Source organism: Chlamydotis macqueenii, chromosome 12 (assembly GCF_036417535.1).
Source record: "Chlamydotis macqueenii isolate bChlMac1 chromosome 12, bChlMac1.mat, whole genome shotgun sequence".
In the NCBI taxonomy this organism is placed as follows: domain Eukaryota; kingdom Metazoa; phylum Chordata; class Aves; order Otidiformes; family Otididae; genus Chlamydotis; species Chlamydotis macqueenii.
In genome coordinates, this window is record NC_141567.1 from 14,851,376 (window position 1) to 14,878,383 (window position 27,008).

At 53.0% G+C, this 27,008-nt stretch overlaps 2 protein-coding genes across 2 annotated transcripts in view; one reads left to right on the top strand and one right to left on the bottom strand.

Moving 5' to 3' along the window:
• On the bottom strand, positions 1–7,064 carry DUOXA2 (dual oxidase maturation factor 2). Its single transcript, XM_086757197.1, has 8 exons — positions 6,978–7,064; positions 5,722–5,826; positions 4,140–4,303; positions 3,927–3,984; positions 2,423–2,557; positions 2,019–2,232; positions 704–918; positions 1–247 (listed from the first exon to the last, which is right to left on the bottom strand). The coding sequence occupies exons 3-8, from the start codon at positions 4,284–4,286 to the stop codon at positions 48–50; spliced, it is 969 nt and encodes a 322-aa protein (XP_086613323.1). The 5' UTR covers positions 4,287–4,303; positions 5,722–5,826; positions 6,978–7,064; the 3' UTR covers positions 1–47.
• The window catches only part of DUOX2 (dual oxidase 2), a 23,675-nt gene continuing 3,385 nt past the window's right edge, over positions 6,719–27,008 (top strand). The window contains exons 1-27 of the mRNA XM_086757195.1: positions 6,719–6,829; positions 10,869–10,960; positions 11,669–11,752; positions 13,311–13,475; positions 14,530–14,717; positions 16,078–16,279; positions 16,860–17,026; positions 17,111–17,171; positions 17,311–17,407; positions 17,589–17,676; positions 18,039–18,132; positions 18,429–18,592; positions 18,702–18,868; positions 19,063–19,181; positions 19,756–19,893; positions 20,208–20,321; positions 20,931–21,133; positions 21,389–21,574; positions 22,001–22,226; positions 22,912–23,005; positions 23,244–23,419; positions 23,687–23,756; positions 24,234–24,329; positions 25,189–25,367; positions 26,230–26,460; positions 26,694–26,793; positions 26,910–26,959. Of these exons, the coding sequence (XP_086613321.1) occupies positions 10,897–10,960; positions 11,669–11,752; positions 13,311–13,475; positions 14,530–14,717; positions 16,078–16,279; positions 16,860–17,026; positions 17,111–17,171; positions 17,311–17,407; positions 17,589–17,676; positions 18,039–18,132; positions 18,429–18,592; positions 18,702–18,868; positions 19,063–19,181; positions 19,756–19,893; positions 20,208–20,321; positions 20,931–21,133; positions 21,389–21,574; positions 22,001–22,226; positions 22,912–23,005; positions 23,244–23,419; positions 23,687–23,756; positions 24,234–24,329; positions 25,189–25,367; positions 26,230–26,460; positions 26,694–26,793; positions 26,910–26,959 (3,523 nt within the window). The 5' untranslated portion in view covers positions 6,719–6,829; positions 10,869–10,896. The remainder of the gene's footprint in view (positions 6,830–10,868; positions 10,961–11,668; positions 11,753–13,310; positions 13,476–14,529; positions 14,718–16,077; positions 16,280–16,859; positions 17,027–17,110; positions 17,172–17,310; positions 17,408–17,588; positions 17,677–18,038; positions 18,133–18,428; positions 18,593–18,701; positions 18,869–19,062; positions 19,182–19,755; positions 19,894–20,207; positions 20,322–20,930; positions 21,134–21,388; positions 21,575–22,000; positions 22,227–22,911; positions 23,006–23,243; positions 23,420–23,686; positions 23,757–24,233; positions 24,330–25,188; positions 25,368–26,229; positions 26,461–26,693; positions 26,794–26,909; positions 26,960–27,008) is intronic.

Consider the following 27,008-nt stretch of genomic DNA (forward strand, 5'->3'; position numbering starts at 1 on the left):
TGCCCTTTTGGGCCTGCCTTCAGGGAAGGAGTGAGAACAATTTCCTTCTAGATGCTGTTGGGGTTGAGTTTGGAAGGCTGAGAAGACGACAGTCCTTCGCTCACAACATGAGGGTTGACATACACTTCAGTCATCTCCTGGTACTCCTCTGCTTTGTCCTCGCGGAGATCAAAGAAAGTTTTCAGTAGGTCCAAGTTGAAGTAGTGCAGTGCGACAACTGTAATCCCAGCCACAAAACAGAGCAAGCCTGGAAGACAATATGCTCTCTGAGGGCATTCCTATAGACACTAGCACACTTTCCACCCCACGTCCTTCCTCTTGATGGCCCCCCTGCCAGGGGACAATGGCTTCTCCTATGGAAAATGGCCTTCTGCTCTACGAGGTGGCTTCAGCTGTTGTGCTGAGCATCATAAAACACAGGCATGGGTCTTAAAACCCGGGCAAGTGGTCCCCATCTCCTTGCATTGACACATCTCAGGGACTAGAACTCACTCCTCCAGCCCTGAGATGGGGATGGTGGTCCCCGTTCCACCAGCCCTCTCCACATCTCTGCCAGGATCTGCTTTGCCAAGGCACAGGCTGGGGCTCTGGTGGGCTGCACTGCCCAAGCTCGCTCACCTCCATTTCTGGGTAGAAAGCACTGGGACTCTTGCACGCCCAGAGGGACAAGGTGTTGTGCCGTGATGTAGCTTGGTGTCCTTACCAATCGCCAGCGTGAGCCAGAAAGATCCCCCATAGCCTGTGTGCAGGGTTGCAATCCCAAACTGGATCGGGCACATCAGGGAGTTCCTCACAGTGGAGAATGACAGCAAAGAAAAGATCACGAAGGTCCCTGTGACCAGGAGCATGTAGCCTCCATAGACTAGGACAGGCATGGAGAAGAGGATGTTGGAGATGAGCCAAGTGCAAAAGGCCACCCTGGACAAAAGAAGACCAATGGATGAGTTGTGCAAGTGCCATGGACTAGGATGCTCTATGTGAGGATTTCCACATTGGATGAGGAAGCTGGTTGCATTTCATGAGGCCAAGAAGCTCTGTGGGCAGGCTGGAGTGATCCCCAGCCTCCCAGGCTGAGCAAGCAGACGTGCAATGCTCACACTGCTATATCCAGAAGGCAGAAGCCTGGATTTCCTCTTCCCATTGCTCAGCCCACAGACCATACCAGCCTCAAGGAGGCCATGGCAGCCCACTCAGCATTTCTAGACCATCTCTACTCCCTGCTCTTCCATGTGTGGCAGTGCAGACCCCAGAGAGCAGCACACAGAACTGGGATAATTGCAGAAGTAGGCACAAGTCCGTTGCAGCCACTGAACTTGGCTGAGGTGCTGGGTGACAGGGGAAGCCTTCAGCTGTCGGCCAGGAGCTCATCCTCCATGGCATTGCCATGCCCCTTTCCTAGCTTCTGCATCTCTCCTGTCAATCCCAGAGCAGAGGGAACAGCACTGCAATGACCCTCGCCCTCCACAACCCATCAGGGCCATCTCCTGACAGCTGTGGACCAGCTCTCCCTCAGCCCAAGTGAGCAGCAACATGTCACTGCCCAGCAGATCCTGCTAAAGAATTGAGATAGACCCCACAATAACAACATCATCATATTTTCCTCATCTAGTCCTGCTCCCAGACATTAAATTCCCTCACAAATGGGGATGGGAGAGTTATGCACATCCCCATGGGCCTCTCTGGGAAACCAAGGACAGCAGCTCCAACTCCCTCCATGGGGATGGATCCCTGACATCATCACCATATCATGGCAAGGCTCTGCACCGTGTTCCTCTCTCCTGTGCCCAGTCCTGGTGGAGCTGACAAGCAGAGAGAACCAGGACTTCCTATCTGCTGACCCCAAGGTGCCTACAGGGCCATGGGTTTGACTGTAGACCTTGCAGAGGCCCCTCCATGCGCATGGCTTTCCTCCTGGCACCATGTGATCACCACCCATCTCAGAGGCCTATGGACAAGGCAGCAGAGCCCTTCCCACATCCTTGCATCTCCCCTGCCTGCACCAGGAGAGAAAGGCTCACCAGAGAGTGGCCGATGCGTAGTGGCCAGAGATGCGGTACTGCCTGTGCACACCGCAGGGGCTTTGCGTGGTGAACTTCTCCGCCACATAGAGGATGGGGCTGGGCAGCCCCCTCTCCAGCCCTTCGCTGTAGCTGTGGTCGTAGTCTGCATCAAAGCTCCAGGCAAAGTGTTCATTGTAGTTGATGGTCTCATTGACCTGATTCACTGGGTTTCCTGCCAGAGGGAGAAGACTGAGGTCCTGCTATGTCCCAGCAGCCTGGGCACTGCCAGGCAGGAGCACGGGCACTCCAGGGACAGCAGAGTCCAAGGAGCCTCCATGTAGACCAGGGCCACCCACAGAGCTCTTGGAGATTTCCTGGGGCCATGGTCTCTCCAGAGCTGCAGATGGGGACATCAGACTCACCCATGAGCGTGACGTTCACCCCCGACAGGCCGACGTGCAGCCCGATGTCTGCGTTCACCAGGGCACGGCTGAAGGACTTGTAGGAGGTGTTTGCCTTCACCCAGCCAGTCTCCCAGTCTCCTGTGAACTGGACAGCTGCCAGGAGAAGCAAAGCTGGGGTTAAAGAGGGGCTGGTCTCAGGCTTTGCTGTGCTCAAGGGGGATCACAGGCGTTCCCATCATGGCACTGCAAGGAAGTGTAAGGAGGCCAGGAGAGCTGACTAAGCCACCAGGACATGCCTCAACCAGCTCCCACGCCCTGGTAGAGCTCACGTCCTCCTCTCACTGAGCATCCACTCCCTCGATCCAGGAGCGGGGAAGCTCAGATCCCTAGGGACGAAGCCCATGAACCTGATTCCTTCTTGGACATCCTCTCCGGGACTTCCTTGCAAGCTCCCCACCACAGCACCCGGGGACAGGGCTCGGAAATGAGCCTGTTCCTCAGCCTCAGGAACAGAGGTGAGTTTCATCCCAAATATTAATCTCCCTGTCAGTGAATAGTGAAGATCGCTGCCAAACGGAGGCAGGGCAGAGGGGTGGCAAATGCCATCACAACTCTCACAGTCATTTCAGCTGGGGGAAAAAGAAAAATGTGAAGCATTTCCGATATAATTTGGTTTTTTTGAACATATTATCCTTTTATGAAACACTTTCACTTTGCAGTGAGCTCAATTTTCCAGCACTGAAATGGGCTGAAAATGAAGGTGATGATTTAAGCTCAGGCTGAGTGAGAAAACCTGCCAGAAAATAAGTTCAACTGCTGAATCAACTTGTGAGGGCACTGATCCAGAAGCAGCTCTGCAGGAACCTTTTCTAGTTGCAGGGTCAAGTGTGCCCTGCTGCTGCCAGACAAAAACCCCGGTGCTGGCTTTAAAACAATTAATTCCTCCTGTGTGACCAAGCAGCACCCAGCTGCATCCTTGTAACGACGGTGGCACTGGATGGCTCTCCGGGGCTGAGCTGGTTAAGGCTGTGGAGCCAGCCCTGACCTCCACCCCTCTGCCATCTCCAGCCTGCCCCCGTGTTCCCGGGCAGCTCTGGTGGCATCTCCCAGCACCTGGACATCCTCAGGCAGAGGGTGACAACTGCATCTGGAGTGGCCCATGCATCTCCAGAGTCCCACAGCTGATGACAGCCTGGCTATCTACATCTACTGTCTGGTCAAATTGTGGGTTGTGCTTCATCATCCCTCTCCAAGCAGTCTTGTAATCTACCCTGTCCTTCACAGCAGGAGAGTTTCTTTGATTTAGGGTCAGGGCTGGTTGCTTTCCCTGTCTGGCATCTTCTATCCCCTCAGTGCATCTTTTGCTTACACATCCTTTTGCCCTGTCCGAGTTGGAAATCCCACCTGGTTTCCACCACCAGTCCCATTTATCACAGAAGACTTCCTGGTTTCTACTAAATCAAATCCTCTCCTTCATCTCCTCTTGCCTTGCTCCACCCTCGGAGGGCGATGCAGCACTTACCGATGATCACTGCTCCCACCACGAGGCTGAGGAGAACCCGGAGCATCCAGTACAGCCTCTGCAGGGGGAGAGGTGGGACATCAGGCAGTGAGGAACAGCCCTGGCTGTCCTCTCACCTCACCCCAGCATCCAAAACGTGGGGAGCAGATGCAGTGTCCCAGCATCCAAAACGTGGGGAGCAGATGTTTATCCCCAGGGAGAGGGGTCACGCACCGCCCGTCCACGAATGCCTGGGATGATGAGCAGGAAGCTGCAAGCAAACGTTAGGAAGACCACGATCACTATGATGGTGCTGACGTCGAACACGGAGACCTTCCTCTGCTGCGGGTAGAAGGGGTAGACGCCGTCAAAGAGAGTCATCCTGCACCTCCAGCAGCCTGTGGGAGAGAGGTGGTCACACTGGGGACCCTGCACTGCCCTGCCTGGGTTCTTCGAGCCTGTGGTGGCCAGCTCCAGCTCAGCTCTGGAATAACCAGCTGCGCGAAGTCCACCCCAAAACTCCTCAAAGGGACAAGGAAATGTGATGCGGCAAGGAAACAGGTGGGGTGAAATATTTCCTAGCAGAGAAACACACCACCCAAAAGCCCTCAGTGGAGGAGAGGAGGTGCCTGGGGCAGGGCTCCACCAGCCTGGGGGGTTTGTGGCAGCCTGGAGAACCACGAGCCACTGTCCTGCTGCAGCTTGAGGAACAGCCCAAGCCCAGAAACCTGTCGAGCAGCTCCTCCTCAGATAGAGCAGAGTCTTTCCCTCCAGCAGATACAACCAGGGCTTTCCGCTTTGTGACGCGCCCTTAGATGAAGTCCACCAGCTGGTGGCTGCTGGCAGATGCAACCTTCCTCCAAAATGACAAGGAAGCACTGAGGATATCAATTTAGCAGTAGCAAAATTATCTCCAGCCAGGCAGAACAAAGCCCACCACCCCCATTTGCACCCCCTTTCCTCAAAGGGGTTTTTCCTGAGGAGCTGCAAAGTCCAATCTGGGGAGGGAGGACTGTTCCTGCACTTGGTCCAGAGGGGCCAGAAGCAACTCCTGGAGTTGGGATGGGGGTCCAAGGAGCACATCAACATCAAGAGCACATCTCAAGGCTGAAGGTAACTAAGTTACACGAGACGACGAAGTGCATAATTCCCATAGACAGCTTTGAACTCCCACCAACACTGTAGTTCTAGCAATTACAGAGCTTCCCCCATTCCTGGGTTAGAACTTTTCTACCAAAACTGATTACACGCTTAGTCCTTTTATTTTTCTAATTTAATAACATCTCTGCATGTAACTACCCCAGGAAGTCTTCTAAAGTCAGCGAATGCCAGAGCTAATATGACTCATTTCATTCTGTCCTGCATGGAGGAGTTGAATTTATTCTTATTTTCTGAAAACAGGATTAACTATATTTTTAGGTAAGATCCAATCCAGAGCAATTCAGCCACAAAAAAAAAGAAGGGAGTCCCAAATCCCCAGAAGTGGGTGGGGATTACAATAAGTACCATAAAACAGTTTACCTGGGCGGTTGAAGTAACTTTTCAATGCGTAAAGCAATATTTGGTTTTCAGAATAATTCTCTGTCCGGTAACGCAGATCATTACAGCCAACATTTAACAGCGACGGGGTTTTTACAGCTGGCTCACAGCTGATCTACACCTGACCTTATCTTCATTCTCTGCTCCAGACTAACAGAGCCGTCGGTACTTTCAAATCTTGTTTCGGGCTATTTTGCCGTAACTGTTTTGGGCTGTTCTCCTAGAAAATCAAGCCCAGAGAAGGGCAGCCTTCAAGCAGCATTCCTGCTATGATTACCTGGCAAGCAGGAGCCGTAATTGATTCCCAACGCTACAATGTTGGACTGAAGTCCAGCGATGGGGTCCTCAGCCCAGCAAACGTGCCCACAAACAGCGTGAGCGGCTGTGAGAGAAGAAATAAACAAACAGTTTAGCATAAGCAAGTTAAATCTTAATTGCCTGAATTCCACTGGTTTCATTATATCTTTGCCCAAATTTCATATGAGATGCAATGAGGGAAGGAGTGATTTCCACATCTGTATTCACTGAAAAGCGACTCTTCACAGCTTAAAACAGATCAACAACACATAACAATTGAAAACGCAGAACGTAACATGGAAAATGTTGCCTTTTAAAATCTAAATTTAACTTTCAAACAATTTCAAGGGATGTTTGCATTTCCTCCCCACTTTGCAGCTGCTGGGAATAGTTTTATAGAGCCCTGCTGTCTGCCCAATCTTTCTCACTTGATTACCCTGCACAGAAGACCAGCTCCTTGGCATTTTTGCAGCTTTGAAGTGGAAAACTGGTGCCTGCAGCTCAGGGCAGCGGAAACTGAAGTTGTTACAACCTTGGAAAACATCCTCCGTGCAGAAGCACAGCTGCGGCCATAGACCCCCTGTGATTTCCTCTGTCACACAGTACGGAGATGGAAAAGAAAACAGACATCTTCAAGGAAAGATCAGTAATTTAGCAGAAATTGACAACTTAGCTTTTGTTTAAAATATTGTGCACTGGCTGAGGAGAAAGGCAAAGGAGGCAGAAAGTTTTTACCAAATCTCCGCGGTGTCTGCCTTGCAGAAACCCCATTTTCTTGCCCCAGAATGAATCAAGCTGGAACAGACCTTTCACAACTGCCTAGCTAAAACCTCCTCACAGCAGAGCCAACAGCAATCCCAGGCTGGGTTGCTCAGGGCTGCAGACTGGTATTTTCCATTGAAACAAGGGAAATTCTCTCCCCTGGAAACTGAATAATCAGAGCTACAATTCAGGGATGGGGGAGACTCCCTGCTTTTTCCTGCCCTTCTAAGAGGGTCAAATCGGGATAGGAAAAACCGCCGGGTTAACTCAGGATGGGGATTCATCCTCTCCTCCTCACCCTTGCCTAGCCGGGACCCCTCCAGCAGGTTAGGCAGCGTCCGGAGGCTGCTCCCCGGAGCGCGCCAAGGGCCGGGACAGGAGCAGGGCGCCCCGCCCAGGGGGGCGGCGGGCGGGCGGCGGCGGTGCGGTGCGGTGCGGTGCGGTGGCCCTTTCCCAGCCTATCTACCCACCTACCTGCCTGCCTGCCGGCGGTGATGTTGGCGCGGCTCGGGCGGCACCGTCCCGCACCGCGCTTTTATAGGCGGCGGCGGGCGCGGAGCCCTATGTAAATGCCGGCGCGGCCCGCCCCGCCGCACTGCCCGCTGCGCCGCCGCGCAGGTGAGCGCCGCGACCGGGGGCCGCGAACACGCGTGTCCCCACCTGCGGGGAAAGTTGGGGGGGGGGGGGGGGGAAGGTTCTAGGGGATCGAGGTCACGCGTGTTCCTCGTCCCCTTCGCGTGGGGGACCGGGAGCCAGGGCCGTGCACGCTGCTACCTGCGGGGGGTCGGGCTACGCGCGTTGTCGCCTGTGGAGGGGGCAGGGGGTCGTGCTTTCTCCCGTCTCCTGCTGCTTGAGGGACAGGTTGGGGTGTGGTCATGCGTGGGGGGATGGAGGGGATCAGGCCGCATGTTTCTTTCCTGTGTGATGGACCATGTGCCCCCCCCCCCCCCCCCCCCCCGCATGGGAACCAAGGTGCTGGACTATAGGTGTCCCCACCTGCGTGGGGGACAGGGTGCTGGGTGAGATGGGGGTACACATCCCCTTCTGCATGGGGGACAAAGGCGTCAGGGCCACTGGTGTCCCTGCCTGCGCGGGGCACACAAACCTGCATGGGGCACTAGGAGATTGGGACCACTCCTGTCCCTGCCTGCATGGAGGACTGGGGGGTCTGGGTCGTGTTTGAGGACAGGATGGGATGGGGTCACGCACGTCCCTACCTGCAGGGTGCGATGGAGCCACGCACATCCCCGCCTGTGAGGGAGCAGGGGCACAGGACAGAGCGGGTTGGGAACATGCGTGTCCCTGCCTGCATGGGCACAGGACACCGTGGGGACAGGCAGGGACCCCTTCTGTCCCCCCAGGGGAGGGATTCCCTGCTGTGCACTGTGGTGACACTGGGGCATCTGACCCCACGGGTGTCCCCAGGTGGGAAAGCTGGAGAAGCTGCTGGTTCCCGTGTGTGTGCTGTCCATAGCATGTGCACAGGCTTGGGATTTTCTGGATGACACCCAAGGCTAGGGAGATGCAGCCTGTTATGAAACCCCAGGGCTGGCTGGTGGGGGAAGGCAGCAGTCCCCCAACTCTGTCCCACCAGCACTGGGGAGAGCTAGAAATAAGCTGTGACTAACAAGGACCACACGGATCAGGCTCCAGGCTTCTCAAATGCCTTGAAACTGCTCTCCTCTACTTGTATGGCCACACTAAGTTCTGCAGTGAGGCTGCTCCTCTCTCAGGATGCAATGTGTCCCACAGTCTCAGCTGACATACGGCTCTGGGGAGAGCTCAGGTGACATCTGGAGACTGAAGCCCTAACTTTAGGGGAGTCAAATCTGCTGAGATCAAGTGGAGCAGGAGATCCTTGCTCTGTGGGAAGCCATGTGTTTGCACTCTGTGCAGCACGGTTTTTGGAGGAGTGTGAAACTTCAGGCCTTGATAGGGCACAGGGATCCTCTCTGATGGGAGAAGACAAGGCTGGGGAAGTGAGTGCTTGATTTCACCAAGTGCAGAGGGAGGGAATGACTTTCCAAATGTGGCACAGGGAATCTGTGGAAAAGCAGAGATTGGAGGGCTCATCAGACCTTACAAAATTCCTGGAATGCTTGACAAGTCTGTGGAACCCATCCAGGCTTGCAAAACTTTCCCTCAGCAAGCTGCACCATAGGCTTCCAAGGTCAGTCTGGTTTCATTATGTCAAGGAACCCCCTGGCTGGTTTGCAAGATTTGGGAGGTGGGTGTGAGAGCAGGGTGCTCTTTCTGGAGAAGCCTGGCAACTGATCTTTGTCACATGGGAGAGCACACTGGGGAGCTGGAGCTCTCAGCTGAAGCATGGGAAAGGAGCTTGTGGGACAGCTGAGTGTCACTCATGAGATGCCCATTGTCCTTGGGCATGAGGTCCCTAGCTCAAATCTGCATGTTCCTCTTCTTAAGTGCATCCTGTAAGGACTGCTGTGAGTTAGCCTTGCCTGTGAGGACATTCCCAGCAATAGCTGGAGAAGTTTTGATAGGCAGGGGAGACATGGTGTCAATGTCTCCTAATGCCTTTACAGATCAAGTTCAGCCAGGGAGAGCTGTTCCTGGGGAAGGGAAAAGATTCTTGAGGTTTGGTTGCGAGAGACAAACTGCTGATGTGCCCTGCAACTTGTAGGAAGACATAAGGGCAATGTAAAGGCATGGATGGTGGGAAAGGCCCTCAGAAGTCTGTGGTTCAACCTGCTGCTTGGAGAAAGACAACCACTGTCACTGTATCATGCTGGCCATGGTCGAGGCTGGAAGGCCTCCAGAGACCCCCCCTCAGTCTTGGATTGAGTAGGCAATAAGTGGTGTTTCAGTGCTGGGCCATGGAGAGATGAAAAGTGCATGAGAACTGGCATGTCATCTCATGGTTTGAGTCAAGAGTGGGTCAAGAGCTATTCCCATATCTGAGGAGATGGAAGTTTTCCTCAGTGGCAGAAGGAATTTTAAAACACATTTTCTGCTGGAGCCCTGCAAGAAGACCCACGGGGAAGGGGTACACATGCTACACTGTGGGTGATGTGCTTTGAGCCTTGGCTTTGCCCCATGGTTCCTGAGTGACTTTGGTAAAACTTCTGCAGCACTTTCAGGCCTCAGCTCTAGATGGGGTTTGCAACTCTGTGCATTTTGAGTCAGCAGCAAAAAAATCCAGATAAGTCTATGGGGACTCCATTCCTACAGTGCAGGAGGTCACGTGGGACCTCTGCGCACAAGCAAACCACAACCACTGCAGGTTGCTCAGGGTATCTCCAGCCACACAGCCCTCTGCATTTGTTTCAGGAGAGAACTGTTTCAATTAAGAGAGCTTTCTGGCAGGAGAGTCCCATGTGGTGACAGCGACTGGGCACTGCTGCTCCTGGCAGAGGTCATAGGCATCTCCATGCTTCACTCACTGGCCAGACTTTTGTGTTCTTCCTATGGGATGGGGTTCATGGAGCCTCTGGTTCCCACCGTCTGGACAACCTAGATCTCATGTCCACAAGACCACGCACAGCAGAGGGGTGTGGGATGAAAGACCACTTGGGCCTCTTCCACAGAGGTGTTCTGGGTGACCAGGGGTGCTGGTCACTGTGCTGACCCACAGTGCTGGAACAAGGGACAAAGAGCCGTTTTTAGTGGAAAACCCTATATTGGTATTCCTGCGCATGGAAAGCCAGTGGAACAGCATTGTATCATTTATGACTGAAAAACGTAGCCTTCATGGCTGGAAATCCCTCTCTTCGGTCAGGTGTTGGCTGGGGTTTTAAAGCTTTGGGTCCTGCTGGTGATATTTGCTGTGGATCCAAGGCCTTTGTGGAAAGTGAGCTGGTAAAGTGTTATGAGAAAGGCTGGTCATGAGAAAATGCTGTCGAGTTAGCGCAGAGGTGATTATGAGGTCTTGGTCTGCAGCATTAGCACGCTTTGGGGCACCTGACTGCATGGTGAGGCTTTTCCCATCGTGTTCACAGCTGGATTTTGCTTGGATTGGACAATGCGTGCACAGAGAAATTGCCAGCTGAAACGTGGGTTTTTTTTTCTGTAACGAATAGTGTGTTTCCATGGAGCTGGCACAGCTTAGCATCTTCCTGCCATGGATGATGAGTTATGAACCTGCAGCTAAGGTACCCCAAGGCAGGGGTACTGGTCCTGCTCCAGCTGAAAGGTCTTCTCAGGCCAGTTGGCGCCTCCTGACAGAGCTTTCCTAGGGTGATGGGGTCTCGCGTGCCCCCTGCCACCTTCCCACAGCCCGAATCGGGAGATACTGCTGGTGGTCGATGATGGCAGCTCCCACAAGAGGGAGCTGAGGTTATGGTCTGTGCATATTCCCGGCCTCCGGGAGCAGCCCAGCTCCAGCTCCCTCCTCTCCCTTTTCAGGTTGCTGCTTCCAAAGACCCACTGGCGGATGCAACCCATGGAGATGATGCTGAAGTTGACTGTAGTTCTGCTGGTGACCAGGACCTTGGGGAGTAAGTATGGTTTCAGGGAAGGGGACTCAAGGGGAGATCCTGGATAGTTTCTGCCCCTTGGAGGAATTTCCTTTAACTCATGGGGCATCATATCAGAGATGGGGATGACTGAGTTTGTGATAAGAAAAAAATGGAGCAAAATGCTGGACCTGCAAAGCCTGCATGTTGGGACTCATCTACTGCTGTTTGTATGTGTATACAACTTGTTACCAGGAACTGGAACCTCTCGCTAATATTATAATAAAAGCAATAATAATTAACACTAAGTCAACAAAGCAATAAAAAATAACAAGAAGTAAACAAAATATATATTTGTTGACAAAGGCTGATGCTGATATACAAGACATGGAGGAGAGCACAACTCCAGTGTCAAGGCCTTTGTTTGACTCACATGGACATTGTCGGGGTCAGAAGTAAGGAGAGACTTCTGATACGCTGAGAGAGAAGGAGAAAACGAAGATCCTTTGGGAGTAGGCTGGTAGGGGCCAGAAATCAATTTGGGGACATCAGGATCACAAGCAGGAATTTCTAATTTTAGATATTGCTTATGGCTCAAAAAGAGTGCAAAATTTGTCTAAAAAACTGTTTGTATAGGAAGTTTCAAAAAGAATATGGGAAAATATCACAATATAAATAGAATTCTGTAATGGAGATGCTAGTTTCATGCATTTCTTTTGCTGCTCACAAAGTGGGTCCGGTCTCTTCCAGGAGCCCAGGAGAGCATCTCCTGGGAGGTCCAGCGCTACGATGGCTGGTACAACAACCTGCTGCACCACAGCCGCGGCTCGGTGGGTGAGTGCCAGGCCTGGGGATGGCAGGACGGGGCGAGCTGGCACTTTGGCATCTGGCTTGCTTCATGACTGAGAGAGAAACCCTTTCTGACTTGAGCCTGAAGCAGGCAGGTGACCAGGCAATGCCAGCTCCCGTGGCCCCAAGAGGTGGCTCTTTGCACGCAAAGTAGGTCCCTAGATGTACATAAGAGCCCCGTTAGGGCAGCCTGGAGGGGCCAAGCAACCCAGCTTTGTCTCCCATGTCCTTGCCTTGCCACTTTCCACCTGCTGCCCAGGCACCAGCTGCAGGTCGCGCTGCAGAGGTGTGCCTTTGCTGGGCCATTCAAAATATTCAAGGTAGGGAGGACCCAGCTCTTCCCAGCAGGTGTTTCAGTGGTGATCAGGGATCCCAGAGCTGGGAAAAGGCATCTTTAGCCAAAATCAGGTTGCAGTTTGCAGCACTCAATGCAAGGCCAGAGACAGAAGAGTTTGTGCTCCAGACATGCTGGCTCTACTCCTTTTCTGCTCTGCACAGGACAGATATTGCACTGTTGAGCTGCTGTGCAGCGTGTCCTGGTCTGTACTGGGACAGGCGTGTGGGATGTGCTGTCAGTGGTGAGCTGCTTTCTCATGCCTACAACCAGCCCATGGGCCCACCTCTAGGAGATGTCCCTGAGCCAGTAGGCAGGGCAGAGCAGGCAGGATCTTATTGAAAATACTAAAGATTATGAATCCTCCTATTTCCTGCAGCCCAGATCAGTCAACTACACGGTGACACAAGGTGTGGTGGCAAGTACACAGCTTCTTCTGAGTCCAAATGGCTCTCCAACATGACATTTGTGTCATCAATCCTTTGGTTACACCAAAGTCTGTCAGGGAGATCCAGCAGGTCCCTGGCAGGTAAGATCTCCCTCTTCCAGAGCAGACAGATCAGACTTTAACATTTGGAGACAAACCTATGGAAACTAAACCCAAAACTAAGCCAGGAATTCAGGATTTCCCCCAGCTCTGGGGAGCTCCAGCAAATGAAGCCCATCACACTGGTGAAGAGCCTTTCAAAACGAGCTTGCTCGCCACCAAGAAATGAACTCCCACCTCCCAGCTTTTCAGTTACAGGACAGGCAGCAGGTGCAAAGTCGAAGCGTTTCTCTCACTTTCTCCCGAGTCTCCCTGTCTCCTTGGCTGGTCCCTCTCCTGTTTCCTACGGTGCTAGCAATCACCATGTTTATGCAGGATTGCATAGCCAGCATGGGCAGCTTAACACCACTCCAGTTACCCACTGGAGCACACCACCCCAGACCTCCAGGAGGCAATGGGGATGCACATGGACTACAGAAGTACAACTGGAAGGGAACACACCCATGGAGGATCTCTCCTAGTTTTAAGAGGACTGATCCCAGTGTTGTAAGAACTTTTGGGTGTTGGTACCAAAACTTACATGTTCTTGGCCACTGTCAGTGTCTATGCCATCCTCTTGCTCTCTTCTGGGACCCTTGCACACGCCAGTGTACCCCACTATTGCTGCATCTCCCAGCGGCTGGGTGTTGGCAGACCCACACTGTGTTGCTTTGGTGCCGCAGGTGCCAGGCTGCTGCGTCTCCTGCCAGCCAACTACGCGGACGGTGTCTACCAGGCACTACAGGAGCCCCGTGTGCCCAACGCTCGCCAGCTCAGCAATGCGGTGGCGCGGGGACCCTCCGGTCTGCCATCCCGTAGGAACACAACCGTGCTGGCCGTCTTCTTTGGTAAGAGCTGAGGCCTGGAAATTTTTGGTTTGGGTGGAAAAATGTTGGTTTCTCATACCCCAAGGCAGTGCGTCAGAGCACTCCTCACCCACTGCTTCAGAGCAGACCCACACCCAAACGATAAAGCCTTGGGTATTGCCATACCAAAGTACTATCCAGCCAAGAGAGTTTGCGTGAATTTTCGTTGACCTTTGGCAGTTATCCCAAAAGCTGATATTTGTTATTTGGGAACTTCCTTATTTCTTTTAGCAGTACAGTTACCTCCTTGTAAAACGTCTTACAGATGCGATAAGAGCTACACGGTGAATGATTGCTGGGCAGAATCACTGCAAGTTGGCTGTGGCTGAGGAGCTCAATGGGGTCCTGGATCTCCAAGGCCAGGGATGCCTGTCTCTGGGAAATACTCTCAGCTCATTGAGAAAACAGGCTGAGATTGTCAAAGATGTTGAGACAATTAGCTCCACATACAGCTTAAGGTTCATACAAGTCCCCAGACACCCAAGCCAGGGATGCTCTGCTCCAAGATGGGCCACAGCAGGGGCAGACACTGTTTAGCCTCTCCCTGGAGGCCATTTTTCCCATCACATCAAAGCTTAAATGGGCCAACAGCAACAGCAGCCACTGGGCTCAGCATCAGCTGCAGCCCTGGGCCTTGAAGGCCACAGACAAGGAGAAGCTCAGGGAAATAGTGGCAAAATGCAGAGCCTTGTTCCTGGTGAAGTGGTGGCCAGCAGATGGTCCCACTGCCAGTGGTCTCTGAACATACACTGGCTGAGTTTCTTCACCCTGGTCTCGGAATGACCCTACCCTACACATGACGTCTGACCAGGGGCACCTGGAGCCCTGTTCTTGTGGACTGGAGATCAGCACATCTGGGATTCAGCCCAAAGTGTCTTTTTCAAAGTCATGGAGCAAACCAGCAGTGAAGGCAGGAAGGAAGCCACTCAGGGTGGTCCCATCAGCCCACCTATGGCTCAGCTGCCCACCATCACATCCTACTCCAGGTGCTAGTGGCAGTCTTCCCAGCTGCTGATCATGCTTGGGTCTCTGGCAGGTTTCCACGTGCTCTCGGACATCCTGGGGACCGAGAAACCTGGCTGCCCTGCTGAATTCCTGAACATCCACATCCCATCCGGAGACCTCGTTTTTGACCCCGCAGGCACTGGAGATGTGGTCTTGCCCTTCCAGCGCATCCAGTGGGCAATGGAGACGGGACAGAGCCCCAACAGCCCCCGGGAACAGGTAGGTAGTGTTTTCTTTGATCTCTGCCTTTTGGCTAAATTCCTCTTCACCCAACATTGGAGGCTGTAGCAGCCAAGATCGTGTTTGCAGAAATAGAAGGAGAGCACCACTGTTTGCTTAAAAATATACATCTCTCAAGTGTTCCAACCATTTGCAAGTGAACCCAAAGCACAACCTCCAAGGTACTGGTTCATATGGGGTGATGTTTGTGCTTCATCAAGGTCGGTGCTTGTATTGATCAAATAAAACGTAATTACTCTAGATCTGCCTGTGTAATCTATTTAAACATAAATTTGAGTATCTTGCATGGTCTGTGGAGGGCAGAAGAGGAAAGGATAAAGCAGGAGCAATTCGCAGTCTTCCTTGGCTGCCAAAGTTTTATCACCTCAGTCAAAACAAGCAAAGGTAGGGCTGTCTGTATCGGGGGAAGCAAGCGATAACTGGAACTTTTGTAGTACAAGTGTAATGAACTTCCCTGAGCAATTTATAGACTTGTGCTGCTCTAGGTCTGTAATTATGACACATTTTTTCAGGCACCAACTCTTATTTTTAATAACATATCACTAAACTGAGCCAGTACTGTCATAAAGTTGTAAAACTTCTCTGAACTTCCGAACTTCCGTCATTGTGGAAAAAAAACCCCAGATTTCCCCCAGTTTCTCCGTATTTTGCTGTGCTGAGGCTGGATGTGTTCCCAAGCCCATATGCTTGTTCCTTCATGCTGGAAAGCTTCCCAATCAAAATCGCCGAAGCAAAATATCCTCCTGAACCTTTCACATGACAAACCATGATGAGACCAGATTAGCAAGACATGTTTTTCGCAGTTTTTCAAACCTTAGGAAAATGAAAACTCCAGCATATTTTTGGACTAAAAAGGATGTTTTCATGCAAATATTGGGCAGTAGAGTTATTCAACCTGCTGCCAGGGCAGTGGGACTCCCTGCTTGCGAGGACAGGGCTCCCTGGAGGGGAGCTCCAGTGTTTCCAGTTTCCCCAGAGATGGGTTTAGTCCCCTTCCAGCTTGGTCTTGCCTAGGTAGGGATTCACAGATGTTTGCTTCTCGGCATAGCTAAAAACAATTGGGGAAAAAAAAAATCTAAAATTTACTTTTGAAAAACCTGTACCTGGTCTTTTCCTGTACCTGGCACTAATTCCTGCAGTTTGCATAGAGATTGTCGCTGTGTGTATTTGCATCCTAATAGCTCTTGTTAACAAATACGGGATGGGGTGACTGCGTTGCAAGAACAGAAGGGCCGGGTAGGGGCTTTTCAGACCTTTTTTTTTTAATTTTTAATTTTTTTTGCACCTTTCTGCCGAGACCCCAGCTCCTGTTAATGCCTGTTCCCTGTGCCTGCCCTAGACCAACGAGGTGACAGGCTGGCTGGACGGCAGCTCCATCTACGGCCCTTCGCACTCCTGGAGCGATGTTCTGAGGAGCTTCTCGGGGGGACACCTGGCATCGGGGCCTGGCGGGCGCCTCCCGAGAGAGACGGACGGGAGGATCCCCATGTGGAAGGCTCTCGATCCATCCACGGGACAGGGCGGTCCCCAGGGGATCTACGGTAATGGTGGCATCTTCAATGGGTTTTCACCTGCTTGGCTCCATCTCTGACCATGAGCAGGGGGAGTAGGAGGTCCCTGGAGCTACACACAGAGGGGAGTATGGGAAAGGGCAGGGGGTGCAGTGAGCTGGGACACGTGGGTCAGAAATCCCATGGGAAAGTAGGCAGTTTCCCAGTCTGAGGGGGAGGAAGATGTGTGCCCCATTGAAGGCCTCTCAGCAAAGACACACTGTGGACTTAAGGTGCCACATCTCCAGGAGACAACAGGGCATTTCCCAGCCAACTTGCAGAGACTGGCGGGTGCTGGTCCCTCTGATCCGAGGTGATCTCCTCTGAGAAAAGCAGCTGCCGCTGATAAAAACCTGCTCAGCTTGCTTTGAATTTCTCACTTGCCCAAACTTTTGTCCATGCTGGGGGTGTGATGCTGCTTCTCACTCGCTCAGGCTGCTTGTCTCCCTGGGGAGGAAGGAAGGGCAAGGGGACAAGGGGATGCGGGTCTGCTGGAGGTGCTCCTCCAGCCACGGGCAAAGCTAGATCCAGTGGCAGCATCCCCCACTGATGGTCCTGGTGGTTCTTGCAGACCTGGGCAGCGCCTGGGGGAATGAGAACAGCTTCCTGCAGGCTGAGAGCATCGCCTGGTTTCGGTACCACAACCACCTGGCCACAAAGCTTGCCCAGGCACACCCCACCTGGTCTGATGAGGACCTCTTCCAGCATGCTCGCAAGCGGGTCATCGCCACATTCCAGGTGAGGGATGGGACCTCCCAGCTCTGCTGGGACCCTTGACATCCTCCCTGGTGCTGGCCCTGACCTGGCTCCACTGTGCTCTAGAGCATCGTGCTGCATGAGTGGCTGCCAGCCCTGCTGGGGAGACCCGTCCCGGAGTACAAAGGTGAAGGGCATGGTGGGCGATGTTGTGTGGGGAGCAGGGGTTGTCTGGGGAGCAGAGGAGCCAGGGGATGGGGCAGGAGAGGGAGCTTGGCCCCCTTTCCCTCCAGCCTGGCTGCTGGACTGTGGCTGCTGCCCTGCAGGTTACCAGCAGCACCTGGACCCCAGCCTCTCGCCGGAGTTTGTAGTGGCTGCAGGGCAATTCCTGGCTACCATGGTGCCACCAGGCGTTTACAAGAGGTAGGAACAGCCCAGCGAGGCAGAGGGAGAGTGGTGCCTGTGCCAGGAAAGGGGATGCCCCAGCCGGGGATGGTCCCTGTCCCTTCTCTGCATCCTGCCCCTCACTGGGATAACCAAGCCCTGTAAGCTCGGGGCAACCCCAGCTGGGGGCTGTGGGTCCAGCCCTCCTCTGCTGTTCCAGAGACTCCATGTGCAACTTCCAGAAAGTGCCTGGCCCTGGTGGCTCATTCCCAGCAGTGCGGCTCTGCAACAGCTACTGGAGCAGAGAGGTATGAGTAAGGGAGCATGGGGGTCTTAAGGACATGATAGGCGGGGTGGGGGGAGAGGTTCATTCTTTGCTTTGCATTATGGAAGACCCCACAGTGATCTGAAAAATAAATCAGATGCAGAGCATGACAGCCAACCAAAGGGTGTGAGATCCTCCCCATCCAGACATCCCCAGATGCTGCCTTCAGCGGTGGCAGGCTCAGACCTCAAGGTTGAGCCAACATGGAGAAAATAAGCCTGGAAGAAGATGCTGGTTCCCCTATTCTCAGAGTCTATATCCCTATGGGCACTAGTTCAGGGGTGCTGGGCTGCCCCATGTCCTCAGTCCTGCGAGGAATCACCTGCTCTTCCCATCTCCCCTCAGAGTACCAGGCCACAGGACGTGGACAACCTCCTGCTGGGGATGAGCTCACAGATCGCAGAGCGGGAAGACAACATTGTAGTGGAAGATCTCCAAGGTCTGCACTCCCCTGCGCTGCTCGGTGGGGGACCCTCTCTCCTGGGGCTGTGCAGGTCCCATCCCTACCATCAGCACTCAACCACACACTCAGATGAGCTTCATCCTTGTTAATGCAAGTGCAGAGAAGGGCATGTTAAGCATATTCGTGCGACTGTCCTGGCAGGGGCATGGAGATGATCTCCACTTTTAACATGGCCCATGGCAGAGGGACGAGGCCAGCCCAGCAGCTATGGCAACTGGGGTTGTCCCTCCAGCTCTGCCTTGCCATCACCATGGCTTCCAATCCACCCACAGATTACTGGTATGGACCCCTGAAGTACTCCCGCACCGACTATGTGGCCAGTTGGCTTCAGCGAGGGCGAGACCTTGGCCTGCCCACCTATAACCAAGCCCGGGAGCGATTTGGGCTGGAGCCTCTCGAGAACTGGTCAGACCTGACCCCACACCTGGAGCAACAGGTAAGAGGGAGCAGTTCTGGGCACGGAAAGTGTGTGGGTCAAAGGACATTGGGGCAGTCCAGGCAGAATTCCTTCTGCTCACATATGCATGGTGGGGGTTTCTGGACAGGTCCTGGAGAAGGTTGCTGCCCTGTATGCCAACAACACGGCTGGGCTGGAGCTGCTCCCTGGAGGCATGCTGGAGGCTGATGGCTCCCTCTTCAGTGCCATCATCCTGGACCAGTTTGTGCGGCTGCGTGATGGTGACAGGTTTTGGTTTGAAAACACCAAGAATGGGTAAATACCTCTTCCCGATCTGGCAGGTTGCCCACTGCTCTACAAGACCAAGTAACAACACACAAAAACTGGGGCTGGAGGAAAAAATATCCTCCAGCTTCCTTGGTTCCTAAAATGGTGGAGGGAGTGAATCCCTCCTGCTGCCAGCCACTGACACCCAGGGCCACCACTTGGCCCCATGTCTTTTTCCCCAGGCTGTTCACAGAAGAGGAAAGCAGGGAGATCCGTAACACCACCTTCCACGATGTCCTGGCTGCCATCACCAACGCAGAACCTACAGCCTTCCAGCCCCAGGTGTTCATCTGGAGCGAGGGTGAGTGCTCCGTGCAACGGCAGGGTGCAGGGAGCAAATGGCACCAGCAAATTAGGGAGGAAAGCAGACCCATCTCAACAACACAGCCGGTGACTCAGTGACACAGGGAAAGCATCGGGCTGGCAGTTTCTCAAGCCTGACACCTGCTGTGCTCCTATGCCAGCAAAATGTATGCAAAATGCAAGGGTTGCTTGTAAGTAAGGGGGGTAGCAAGGTGTTGAAAGTGGATGAAGTTCAGGCATGGACATTGCATGAGTCCTGGAAGGATCTCTGGGTACAAAAATGCAATTGATGCCCTGGAAGGTCGTGCTGGGGTTAAAACTCAGCAAGAACCCTCTCAGCATCTTAAGGCAGAGGTTCCTGGGAACGATGGAGGTGAAATGGCTAAAAGGTCCATGACAGGGTCCCATCCCCAGAAATGTTGAAGGCCAGGTTGGACAGGGCTCTGAGCAACCTGATCTGGTTGAAGATGTCCCTGCTCCTTGCGGGGAGGTTGGACTGGATGGCCTTTAAATGTCCCTTCCAAACTTTTCTGTGATTCTATGACACTCACAGCCTGTTTCCCCCCACACAGGGGACCCATGCCCCCAGCCCCAGCAGCTGACAGCTGAACACCTGGCCAACTGCACACCCATGATGGTACTGGACTACTTCGAAGGCAGTGGCACAGGCTTTGGGATCATCATCGTTGTGCTCTGCTGTCTGCCTTTAGGTTTGCTGCTCCATTTCTTTACCCATCTCCTCTGCTACCAGAGAACGGGGCTGAGTGCCCATGGACCAAGCACCTCCCAGCAGAAGCTGCTGAGTCTTGGTCACTTCTGAGGCCCTTGAGGTGGTAGGGTCCTTGGACACTAGGAGGAAGCAGGGCTTTCATGGAGCAGCCCTGCATGAAATAAATCCAAACAGCATTGAACTGGGGGGGATGGGGAAGAAATAAACCCATCTGCCCCAGTCGCACAGGTGATGCTGCCAAAGTGGGAAGGACCTTTGTGGTATCTCATGCCTCCTTCTCCCATATGTCCCCAGTGACTCTGTTTGTTGCCTGGATTGTGGCCGTTTTCCGCAGGAGAGATTTCCAGAAGCTGCAGAAGAAGCAGTCCTCCAGTGTGCGGAGGGAGGTGACCGGAGAGGAGATACAGGGTGAGGTGGCACTATCAATCCTACGACGGTGTATGGTGATGTTGCTGAAGTCAGGGCACAACCGAGGCAGGGCTGGGCTTGGAGCTTATATCCAGACTGGATGTAAGGAGAAACTGTATCCCCAAGAGGACAGTCAAGCAGCAGAGCAGGCAGCCCAGAGGGGTTGTGCAGACTCCATCCTCTATGAGATCTAACCAGATAAAGCCTTGAATAGATTGGCCTGACCCTGTAGCTGGTCCTACTTTGGGCAGGAGGTTGGGTGAGAGACCCTTCCAACTTGAGTCATCCTATAACCCTCTAATTGCAACCCTCTCCAGATCACACCTCACTTGAAGGAAACCTATGTAGAGTAATTGCACCAGTAGCTCCAGGACAAGGACTGTATCTCCTTGCTCTGGACACTGGAAAAGTCCTGCCTTCCTGCTCCATGGTTTGTTCTGCTCCTGTATCCATGTGCTTCAGCTCTGCAGTTGGGAGATCATAATTTTTCCCTTAACATGTATCTGGTCAGGCAATCACTCCCAAATGGCATCTGGGTAAAGGAGATGTTGGGATGAATAGGAGCCCAGATAAGCCTTTCCAACTGAGTCCTGTGCTCTCTCCCATCAGCCATGGAGTGGCACGGTCCCAAGACAGACAGCTCTCCCATCTACATTCAGCTCCAAGCTGACAAAGTGCTCAAAGTGCTGGATGAGAGAGGGTCTGTGCTTCGGAGCATCAGCCTGAAAGCCCTTCAGAGGGTGGAGGTGATCCTTTCCAGCAACAAAGGGAACAGAGCTCTGCTCCTGAAGAGCCCCAAGGAGTACGACCTGGTGAGTACCATGATGCCTGGGGTATGATACCTTCCCCTGGACCCTCCCAAGTCCTCTGCTGCTGGTCACATACACCCTGTACCACTCAGTCCTGGGCACTGGGAGCGAAGTAGGTCCCTGAAGGGTGGCTATGGCCTCCTGAGAACCACCAGGTTCAGCTCATACCATGGAGCGACCACTGTGGTGAAGAGCAGTAGCACTCGCACCCCAACTAAGCCTCTGCAGCTCACAGCCATTCGGTGAGGTCTTTTGCAGGTGCTGCTTTTCAGCGAGGAGGCAGAGAGGAGCAGCTTCATGGGGAAGTTGCGAGGCTACTTGGAGGAGAGTGGCCTAGACTTGCGTATGTCTGAGATGAAGGAGCAGAGCCTGATGAAACGGGCAGTCACCAAGGAGCAGAGAAAACAAATTCTGGAGACTTTCTTCAGGCACCTGTTTGCTCAGGTGTGTAGAGGTGTGGCAGGCTCTGATGCATGAAGGAAGATATTTCTGTATTGATTAAGCAATGAATGTTGCTGCTGTTGCTCTCTGAAAGACCTGGTAAGCCACACACAAGGAAGCTGCCAATACTTCCAGGACCAAGGGACATTTTCCCTTGCAGAAGACAAAGGGAGTTCTGCTGTGGTGATACAAATGTCTAAAGTTGCAAAGAGGCTTTTGGGTGGTGTAACTGAGGTCTCCATAATGGTCAGAGGTCTTTAGAGTGAAAGTCATGTTGTGTGGGAGAGACACAGGACTTCCCCATGGTATCTGCCATGAGTTTTGTGCCAGGGGAACCACCAGCCTTTGTGCAATAGGTCAGGCAAGTGAACTCCAGCCTTCTGCTCTGCCAGCACTCATGAGGTTTCTTTTGTGGAACACAACCTGCAGGTGCTGGAAATCGACAGGTCTGATGCTGGCGAGCTTGACTTCGAATCTTCACAGAAGGCAAAGGAGTCTCTGACGTGTGAGCTGAGCAGGGCTGAGTTTGCCGAGGCCCTGGGGCTCAAAGCCCACTCCATGTTTGTGGACTCCATGTTCTCCCTGGCCGACAAAGACGGCAACGGTTACATCTCCTTCCGGGAATTCCTGGACATCTTGGTGGTCTTCATGAAAGGTGAGAGCTGGAGCTGGTTAGTGTCTTCACCTGTTCCCCTCAGTCCTGTTTCTAGGCTCTGGCAATGCCACCAGTAGAGTGAAGGACAAGATCCATCCAGCAGGTCAATCTGTAGATGATCCTACAGATTAAAATTCCCTTCACTTAGGACAGCTTCAGCTTGAGTTATGGGGCAGTGACAATGTAATTCTGTTTTGAGAAAGACTATTCATGAGGAGAGCTATCTTTCGCCACCATAGACCAGTATGCTCTGTCTCCTGAACGGACCATGCATCCTGTCCTTGAGAAATGATAACTGTATCTGATATCATACCTGATCCTCCCTAAATAACCACTGGAAAGGTGAATTCATAGAGGGAGGTGGTGAATGCCAGATTCAGTCACAGCAGCTCCCAGAAAAATCATTGCTGTGCAAGAGCACATTTTGAGTTTGCAAAATACTGCACAAGAAAGAACGTGCATCTACTCGATTTTTCACCTTGCACTTGAGAAAGTCAAGTGGAAAGGCGGCACCCTATTTACAGTCAGTCATTATTCAAGCTGTGATCAGCAGTGTGGCTTTCAGTCTTTTCAGAGCTAGGTGAGGCTTCACTGCTGCAAGTCCAGCCTCTCAAAGACAACGTTTGAAAGCATCTTTGTTGATGAAAATAGAATCTTGTTCTTCACCTCTCTTCCTCCCCACCAGGGTCCCCAGAGGAGAAATCCAAGGTGATGTTCAGGATGTATGACATTGATGAGAACGGGTTCCTCTCCAAGGAGGAGTTTCTGAGGATGCTCAGGTACTTCTCCTCATCCCTCTAGATGTTTTCACAATGTCTGTAAACATAGATGTCCTCAAAAGCAGCTCCCAGTTTCTGTGCTTCACTCCTCAAGGGTGCTACATGAGAGCCCATAGGCTCAACACTCACAACCAAGAGCCCATTTCTCCCATGAAACTGGTCTAAGGCTCTGCCCTCTGTTATCTGAAGGACTCAAGCTGTGGTCCTCTGAAGTTCCCATCTCCCTTCCTTGCTCCAGGTCCTTCATCGAGATCTCCAACAACTGCCTGTCAAGAGACCAGGCAGAGCAGGTGACTGAGTCCATGTTCCGGGCCTCAGGGTTTCAGGACAGGGATGAGCTGACATGGGAGGATTTCCACTACATGCTGCGGGACCACGACAGTGAGCTTCGTCTCACCCAGCTCTGCATCAAAGGTCAGCGGACAGGAGCACTGAGTCACCCTGGGCCCTGCAGGGCTGGAGGCAATGGGCAGCATCCAACAAGTAGCTCCCAAATCTTGTCCCATCGATCTTTCCAACCCAACTACAGTAACGGGGCATCAGCTGTCGCTCCATGTGCAACACATTTGGGTCAGCTCAGAGCCTCTCCCAACCACACTCCTGCCCATGGAAGGTGCCTAGCCCTTGTACACCACATCTCGCACACTCTGAATGGCTGTTTGTCCTTTTGGCTCCTCAAAGGTGTCCCCGAGGTGCTCAAGCAAAACATACACAACCGTGTCTCCTTCATAAAAAAGAAAGAGCCAAAAGGGTAAGCTCTCCTCCTTAGTCTTGTTGCTACTGCTATTTCTGCTTTCTTCTTCTCTTTCTGCCCTGATGCACATCCATCCTTCACCTCAGCCTCTGCAACAAATGCTCCCACCGGGTATTTGCACGCCCAACGCTGGGGAAGGGAGGGCGACTGTCGCCGTGAGCAGGCCAGATGCTGTGGTGGGGCTGCAATCCTCCTTCCGTGGCACCCAGGCAGGCAGAGGGGAGGAACTGCCTCCTGCAGAGCCCCCATTGCATCCCCTACATGGGGATGGGAGTCCTACCTTGCTCTTCAGAAGGGTGTGTTGTCTTAGAGTGAATCCAGCCCACGTACCATGCAATTAAAGTAAATGCAAGCAGGCTTGCAGGAAAGAGCCAGACACCTTCTCAGCTGAGCCTGAGATCCCAAGTGGAGAAATGCGGAAAATTTTGGCAAGCCCTTTCTGCAAGTACACCTTTGGAGCTTTATTTCCAACAGAACCATCTCAGAGGAGGAGAAAGACCCAAACTCGGACACCATGAGGCACTATACAGAGCGAGAAGGGCAAGAGCTGAGGAAGAGACCAGGCAGAAAGTGAGTATGCCCTCTCCTTGCCAGGTGTGCTCCTCAGGCTTGGGTTCAACCCGTTTGCTGTTTCTCACATCTTTGTGTCAGACCAGGTAGTCCTCTGGTCCTTGCACTGCTGCAAGGAGCCAGCTCCCCCGTGATGGTGGTGCAATGTATGGAGGGGACGTGAGACTGTCCCCACAGGAGATGCCCCAGCCCCTCAGGCACATCACACTGGCCGAGGGGTGGGGGGAACAGCCCCGTCTTGGTGGGGATGGTGTCGTAGCTGAGTCTGGTTGATGCACCTCTATTGAAAAAAAATGAAATGGCCAACTCCAGAGCCCCCTTGGACAGCGGTTTGTAGAGCGTATGCCTTGCCCACAGAGAGAGGCTTTGCCTGGCAGGTCCTGCCCGCACTGCTCTGCCCCTTGGGACGCTGCTGGTTCACCCATGGGCTGCCTGCAAGAGTTGCAGGAGAGAGTCAGCTCCTCACTGCTGTGGCAGCAGCAAATATTTTTGCAAGGAAGAAGTTAAGCGGTTGTTACTCATGGCTGGAATATCCTCATTTGCCCTAATAGCTCCAGTCACCTCCCTCTACCCCGGGATTGGTTTGGAGGTTTGATTATTATTATGTAAATTATCTTTACAGTTCTTATCTCCTGTTTCACTTAGGAGTCACTATCACATTTGTTATCAGCTTTCAAAAGCATGCAGACTGCAGGATGACCTGCGATGAACCGCCAACACTATGCCCTGTGGGTCACTGGTGTGCAGAGGTGGTTGCAGTGCTGCACAAGGAGGAGGACCCAGATCTGGACAGCATGGCCCAGAGTCATACCTTGCCACCTAAACCTCAAAATGACATCAGCCCTCTTGTATTTGCCAGGGTGAATCAGTACCAGCTGCATTTATACACTGAAGCGCGACGGAAGAAATATGAGCGGAACAAAGTTCAGCAGAAGATCCAGGAGTTCAAGCGCTTCGTTGAGAATTACCGGCGCCATATCATCTGTGTGGTCCTCTTCTCTGCCATCACTGCTGGTGTGTTCGTGGAGAGAGCCTACTGTGAGTGCCCATCCAGCCTTACTGCCCCAGATGTGGAGGGGTGCGTGGGCTTGGCTCCTCAAAGCTGCTGGTTGCATGGGGCTTCCTGGGGTGTGAAAGGTCCTGGCATAGCCTTGAGCAATAATGGTGGTCCAAAGGATTACTGGGGTTGGAAGGGACCTCTGGAGGGGTCTGGTCCAACGCCCTGCTCAGAGCAAAGCCAATTTCAAAGCTGAATCAGGCTGACAAAGGCCTTGTCCAGAGAAGGTTTGAAGAGCTCCAAGTTGGAGATCCCACCACCTCATTGGACCTGTGCTAGTTTTTTACCATCCTCCCTGTGAAAAGTTTTTATTTTGCATCAAATACGTATTTCCTTCAGTGAAACTCATGCTGTTGCCTCTCATCCTTTCACTGTGCATCTCTTGAGTTTTGGCTCTCTCCCCTCTGTAACACCCATTAAGTGGTTGCAGACAGCCACAAGATCATCCCTGAACCATCTCCTCCAGCCTGAACAAGAACATTTCCCTCAGCCTTTTCCCTACGTGACGTCCTCCAGCTCCCACCCATCCTAGTGGCCTCCATTGAGCTCATTCCAGTTTGATGACACCTCTCATATTGGGGTCCCCAACTGAGGACACAGTACCAAGATGGAGTTTCACAGCACCTGGCAGAGGAGGACAATCCACCCCCTTGACACTGCCACCCAGTAGCTCTGGGGGGAGTGGGGGTCTGACAAGGAGGATCGTGCCCCTGTCCCCACACAGCCCCATCTCTAGTGACCTTTTCTTGCTGGAGCCACGCAGGCGGCTGTCCCCTTGTTGCAGGAAGGGTCATGGCACTCAGCACCAGGCATGTTGATGCCCCCTCTGCTCTCTCTCCCCAGACTATGCCTTTGCATCCCCCAGCACTGGAATCGCACAGACCACCTTTGTGGGGATCATCATCTCCCGGGGGTCGGCTGCCTGCATCTCCTTCATGTACTCCTACATCCTGCTCACCATGTGCCGCAACCTCATCACCGTCCTGCGGGAGACCTTCCTCAATCACTACATCCCCTTCGACGCCGCCGTGGACTTCCACCGCTGGGTTGCCATGGCTGCCCTGATTTTCTCAGGTAGGTGGGCTGCTGGGGGATGTGCTGCCCAAGAAACTGAGCTGAAGCAGGAGGACCAGCCCATCATGGCACAGGAGGAGCTTGAAGACCTCTATAGAGCCTGCAGAGACATGGGAGCTTTGCACCAGAGAAGAGGAGGAATCGCTGGGCCCCTGGGCACATCAGCGGGGTCTGCTGCATCTCCATCCACAGCAACAGTGATGCTTTTCTGTCCTGGTTTCTGTCTCTTACAGTGCTCCACACTGCAGGTCATGTAGTGAATGTCTACATCTTCTCAGTCATGCCTCTCAGCGTGTTGTCCTGCCTCTTTTCCAGTGTCTTTATGGACGATGGGTAGGTGAAATTTAAAGTACAGCCCAGACAGAGTGTCCTGGGCATGGACAGGAATGAAAGTGGAGACCAGGAGTCTGCTCTGGCCACTCCATGATGCATCTCCTCTCTGTCTCCAGCTCACAGCTCCCACAGAAGTATTACTGGTGGTTCTTCCAGACTATTCCAGGTGAGGGATGTCCAGGATGGGCAGCCTTCTGCCCAGCTCAAGTGGAGAT

What these genes read in the sequence shown, in the direction of transcription:
- DUOXA2 (XM_086757197.1), bottom strand. Translation starts at nt 4,286, where the DNA reads ATGACTCTCTTTGACGGCGTCTACCCCTTCTACCCGCAGCAGAGGAAG. An exon ending in GGTGGGAGCAGTGATCATCG is followed by an intron (nt 2,558 to 3,926) that starts GTAAGTGCTGCA and finishes TTCTCCTGGCAG; the next exon opens with CTGTCCAGTTCACAGGAGAC. An exon ending in TACGCATCGGCCACTCTCTG is followed by an intron (nt 919 to 2,018) that starts GTGAGCCTTTCT and finishes TCTTTTGTCCAG; the next exon opens with GGTGGCCTTTTGCACTTGGC.